Source organism: Fukomys damarensis, unplaced genomic scaffold (assembly GCF_012274545.1).
Source record: "Fukomys damarensis isolate Sample0158 unplaced genomic scaffold, DMR_v1.0_HiC HiC_scaffold_19, whole genome shotgun sequence".
Lineage (NCBI taxonomy): Eukaryota > Metazoa > Chordata > Mammalia > Rodentia > Bathyergidae > Fukomys > Fukomys damarensis.
The window spans coordinates 8049826-8054714 of NW_022900931.1; the positions used below are offsets into that span (position 1 = coordinate 8049826).

Sequence of the window (4889 nt, forward strand, 5' to 3'; positions counted from 1 at the left end):
TTGGGAGGGAGGAGAGTCCCTAGAAGGAGGCGATTCCCTTGTGATAGTTGCTTGGGGCCGACGGGGGAAGATGAGAGAGCAGGGTAGGGACAGAAGGGGCGAAGGCTGGAAGAGGAGCTGCTGCCGGGATGAGGCCAGCAGGAGTCCAGGACATCACCTCTGGCTGTGGGGAGGTGAGAAGGAGCCTGGTGGGGACAGGACACTGGCCTGGCACCGGCACTGGCAGGACTGTGAGAGTTGGTGTGAAAAACCAGGGACATCCTGAGCTCAGGGGGCAGCAGAAAGGGGAAGAAGGAAAGGAGGAAAGGAGGCTCCCAAGCAGTGTGATGGTCCAAGGTCTGAGAGGACGTCGGGGGAGACTGAGGGCACAGCCAGCCTTCCAAGGACCACACCAGCCAGCTGAGGGCCCAGGAGGGGCACAGGTATTGGGGAAGCCGACACTTGGGTTTTGGACTCGCTGGGTCTGAGGTCCATATAGGACATCGAGGAGGGGAGCCAGCAGGTCTGCAGTGAGGGAACGCAGACAGGGGCATAAGGCTCGCTGGGCACCTCCCAGACCCAGCTCCCACACTGAGCAGCTGGCCAGGGCCCCACAGGAAAGAGGCTGAGGATAGGGAGCTGCTGGCCCTGAATCCCAGGTTCCTAGGGCCCCAGTCAGACTCGGGCTCAGCCTGCTCTGAAGAGGGCCTTGCTTGATCTCAGCTTCATCAGGGGCAGTGCAGGAGCTGGGGCCTGGCCGCTGTCCTGGATCTGGGGCATTGTACAAACTGGGTGCTTGTGTCTGCACGCTCATGTGCACGCTCATACATGTGGACCCTCAACTGCACATGCTTCGGTTGGGCCCATCCCTCACCCTGAGCTAAGGCAGCCTCCTGAAGCAGGAAAGCCATTTAAAGGGTCCCGTCTGCCACACAGCTCCAGCAGGGAAGCAGGGTGCCCTGCGTATTCCCAGCCTCAGCCTGTCCATCGCGTCACCTGCTTGGGGCCAGGCAGGAGCTGAGACAGCGGCGCCAATTTCTCTTATGTCCAAAAACTGACAGCCACCCGAAAAGGAGTCCCAAAGCAGAGATGTGGAAGCAGGTATGAGGAGACCGAGGGTGACAATGGGACAGATGGATGGGGCTTGCTGTGTCCCTCTGTGCCCTGGTCCTACAGGGTCCAGGCAGTTGCTGGGGAGAAAGAAGACCCACCATGGAGGACCCAGCCTGATCCCAGGGAGCTAAGGAAGGGGGAAATCCTGGGCCACTTCCTCCATTTCCTACTGGGATCACCCATCCCTCGATCCTGGGATCCTGGCTCATAGCTCAGGCCTAGCCGATCCAAGTGTGGAGTCTCTAACACCCCAGTTAACCTTGAGTGTGGCTGAGCTGGGCCTTGCCTCCAGAGGAGAGGCTCTTGTTAATCTGGGGAGAGCAACGGGCAGGGCTAGAGCCTGGAGCCACTGTGATCTCTGGGAGAGGAGCAAATGCAGAAGAGAGCAGAGCCAATAGGTGGAGAAAGGCCATGTCCCAGTGACTCTCGTAGCCCTTGATCCAGCTACACTTGAAGCCAACTCCACCTCTTTTATGTAATTAGACCAGTTATTTCCTTTTGTTTCTTTCCTCCCTTCCTTTCCCTTTTCTTCTTTCTTCCCTCCTTTTTATTTTTGCTATCCTTATTCGGAAGTCCATCTGAGCTGGGCTTTTGTCCTTTCCAGCCGAAAGTATACTCGGAATACTGATAGTAGGAGACCAGGAAACCGCGCGCAGGATGAGTAGATGCACCGTCCTGTGTGGTCCTCTCTCCCTGATCTCGGTCCCGCTGCCAGAGGGCCCAACCCCACAGTCCCCACCCATGAGATGCCCGTCTTCTCTAGGTCCGCACAGCCTGAAAACAAAGGACAACCTGTCACATATACCCTGCCTCCCCAGGAAAAGCCCCAGTAGACACCCAGCCCCTCGCCCAGGGAAAGAAGAGACACACAGAGAAATTCCTAGATAGACGTCTGGGGTTTTATTCAAAACAACACTGGCCGTGCTGCCGCTTGGATTCTCTGTGCCTGGGCCATCTGGGCCAGCAGGGACCAGCGCCGTCAGCAGCTAGGAGGGAAGTTCATCACGCGATAGAAACTGTACAGCCACAGGGAGTGCTAATAGTTGCAGCGGCAGGGCCAAGGAGGGCTTCCTGGACGAGGTGGCCTCTGCCTCCTCCCCAGGCCCCAGCTTGGCCCTGGCTCTGCCAGGAACACTGATTATTGCACAAAGACAAAAAGGGTCTGTGTGTCTGGGCTAAAGAGCGGCTTCTAGGGCCCCAAGCCCTTCCACAGTGCAGCAAAGGGGGCTGGAGGTGGCCCTGGACGCAGAGGGCTTGGGTGGGGAGCAGGCAGACAGGCGGATACTGTGCAGCTCTGACCTCCTTCAAGGGACAGGAGGACAGCTGGCCAGGGCAGGCCACCGCCTGCGTGATCTCAGGTCCCTCTTCACCGACGCCAAGTCCCCACAAGCCTCCACTCCACACAGCCCTGCAAACAAAACCCTTAGGGTACTGGCACCTGGTTCTCCCTTCTCTGCACAGCCAGGCCCATGTGGATGAGGATAAGTTTGTGCTTTTGTGATGGACATGCTCGGCCCAGGTCACAGGGTCGGAGAGGGCAGAGAAGCCGTTTTCCCAGCCCTTTGGCCAGCTTGTCCTGGCCAGTGACTCCCAGCTTCCCTAGTCCCTGGTCCTCCAACACCCACAGGAACAAGGCCAAATGTCTGGGATGAGCATGTGGGGCCCTCCAGGAACTGGCTGCCGGCCACAGCTTCTCTCCTCAGCCACACCCACCTTCTCCATCTGCCCTGCTCTGTCCAGTCGCCTTCCCGCACGCCTGTCCCTTTGCCTGGTCGGCCCTCCCCGACGACCTGCTTGTTCTGGGGCCAGTCTGTGTAAAGGGACTGCTTTCTGTCAGACATGCCTGCTGGTCGTATTCTCCACTCAGTCTCCCAGCACCCGGTGACATTGGGAAGGGCTAGGCCTCATGCACAGGGCCACCCCGCCAATTAAAGATGACAAAGAATGGAGCCCCTGGGCCTGTCCAGGCCTGGCTTCCAAGTCTGCCAACTCCACGCTGGGCCCTCCGAATCATCTCCACTTTGGAACATGGGCTTTTTCTGCAAAGTCCATGGGCACCTTGCTTTCATTGCTGCCAGGGCCCTGTGGGATCCCGGGGTGGCTGCTTTACCTCTCTGGGCCCTGATTTCCTCAGATGTAAAATGTCCTGGCTACCACGGTTCCAAAGAGAAGCACGCTTCACCAAGGATGTGCGCACCATCTGCTTCCTCCTGGCTTTACCACGGCACCCAGGCCCCAGGATGCCAACCCAGAAGAAGCCCAGCGCCCTGTTCAAACAGCATACCCCTCACCAGCCTGGCTGGAGGCCGACTCCTGTGAAGCCAGGCCTTGGGAGCAGGGACGAGACCTCCTAGCAGGGCCCGGCAGAGCCCCCAGCCAAAGCAATGGCAGAGGCCCTGTGATGGCCAAGGTGCCACCCATCCCAAATACGCTGTTTCCACCCCGTTTGCAGACCACCACTATCAACACCTTCTGACCTTCTTTAAACTGACTTTAAATCCACACACTGTTTAGAATTCAGCCTTGACCTAAGCGGCGTGCCTCTGAAATACAGCTTCCATGTATTATATTTTTTCTAATAAATACTGAAATAAATGCATCGTAAATATTCAAATAAAAAAACACCCGTCTGGAACTGTTTGGGAAGCACTACTTGACCTGCAGCTCAGGAGGGTGAGACAGAGACCCAGGGACAGGTGGGTGGAAAGCAGAAGACACAGGCTACAGGGAGCAGGAGCTGGGGTAGGGAGAGAATGGTGTGGGGCCTGGACAGACGCCCCACCCGTGCTAATCCTGTTGGGCCTGCTGCTCCCTGCACTCCGAGGTGGCACAGGCAGAGCTGCTCAGAGCAGGGCGATCACACACCCTCAGGAACTGCGGCACTTCAGGGCTCACCTGGGGGGACTCCCAGAGTGCTCACTGGGGTCAGACCCTCACCGTGCCAGAGTCCCCTGTCCGGCCTGGGAGTTGCCCTCTACCCCACCCCTGCCCTAAAAAATATAACTACTCACCCCTGATTTTTCTAAAGAAAACATCTAACCAGTGACTAAGAGAGGTGTGTGCTCAAGGGTGTCTACAAAAGACTTCACAACAACGAGACAGTCAGAGGGACAAGACAGACACCCCAACACATGGGTGGTGGTGGTGGATCTTAGCAGCGTCTTTTCTTTACAGGGAAAAAAAAAAAGCACACCCTGAATTGCACCTCTTTGCTTGGGCCTGTCTCCTGGCTGCAGCCCTGGTCACCCTCTCAAGCTATTCCCAACCCAGGGAGACACCAAAACTGTGATGCCAATGCCCGGGCAGGATCCTTTGCCCTGGGTGGGCCTGGGTACCAAGCAGCAGACAAGACCCCTGTCCAAACCCTGGCCACACCCCCAACTTTAGCACTTTCTGGAAGTCATAAGCTCTCAGTAAAAAAAATAAATAAATATATATGTCTGTCTCTCTATATATATCTGCACATATATATGCATATGCACTGGGAGGGCCACGCTGGGCCACGGCGGGGTCCACCTCTGAGCCTGGCTAACCCAGACCCTCCTCCATCTCGCCCGCTTGGCAGCCTGGCGGTTGGCTGTCCCCGCGCCATTCCCAGGTGTGGACAAAGTATTGCTGTCTGCTCCCTGGCTCCTGAGGTAAAAGAAGGTGAAACGGGGCAGGCGGGCACACGGTGGGCACCGCGCGGCCCCTGCGGCCCCTCATCTCTTCCTCTTGCTCGCAGCATCTCCCGACTCCAGGTCCCCGGGGGGCGGCTGCGGCTCAGGTCCCAAGGGACCCAAGCTCGAGGACAGCGG

At 57.7% G+C, this 4889-nt stretch overlaps 1 protein-coding gene across 1 annotated transcript in view; it reads right to left on the reverse strand.

The window, feature by feature from the left end:
• Nucleotides 1-1346: 1346 nt before the first annotated feature.
• Nucleotides 1347-4889, reverse strand: part of Cacna1i (calcium voltage-gated channel subunit alpha1 I) — a 90465-nt gene continuing 86922 nt past the window's right edge. Inside the window, exon 39 of the mRNA XM_033765937.1 lies at nucleotides 1347-1450. Within this exon, the coding sequence (XP_033621828.1) occupies nucleotides 1347-1450 (104 nt within the window). The remainder of the gene's footprint in view (nucleotides 1451-4889) is intronic.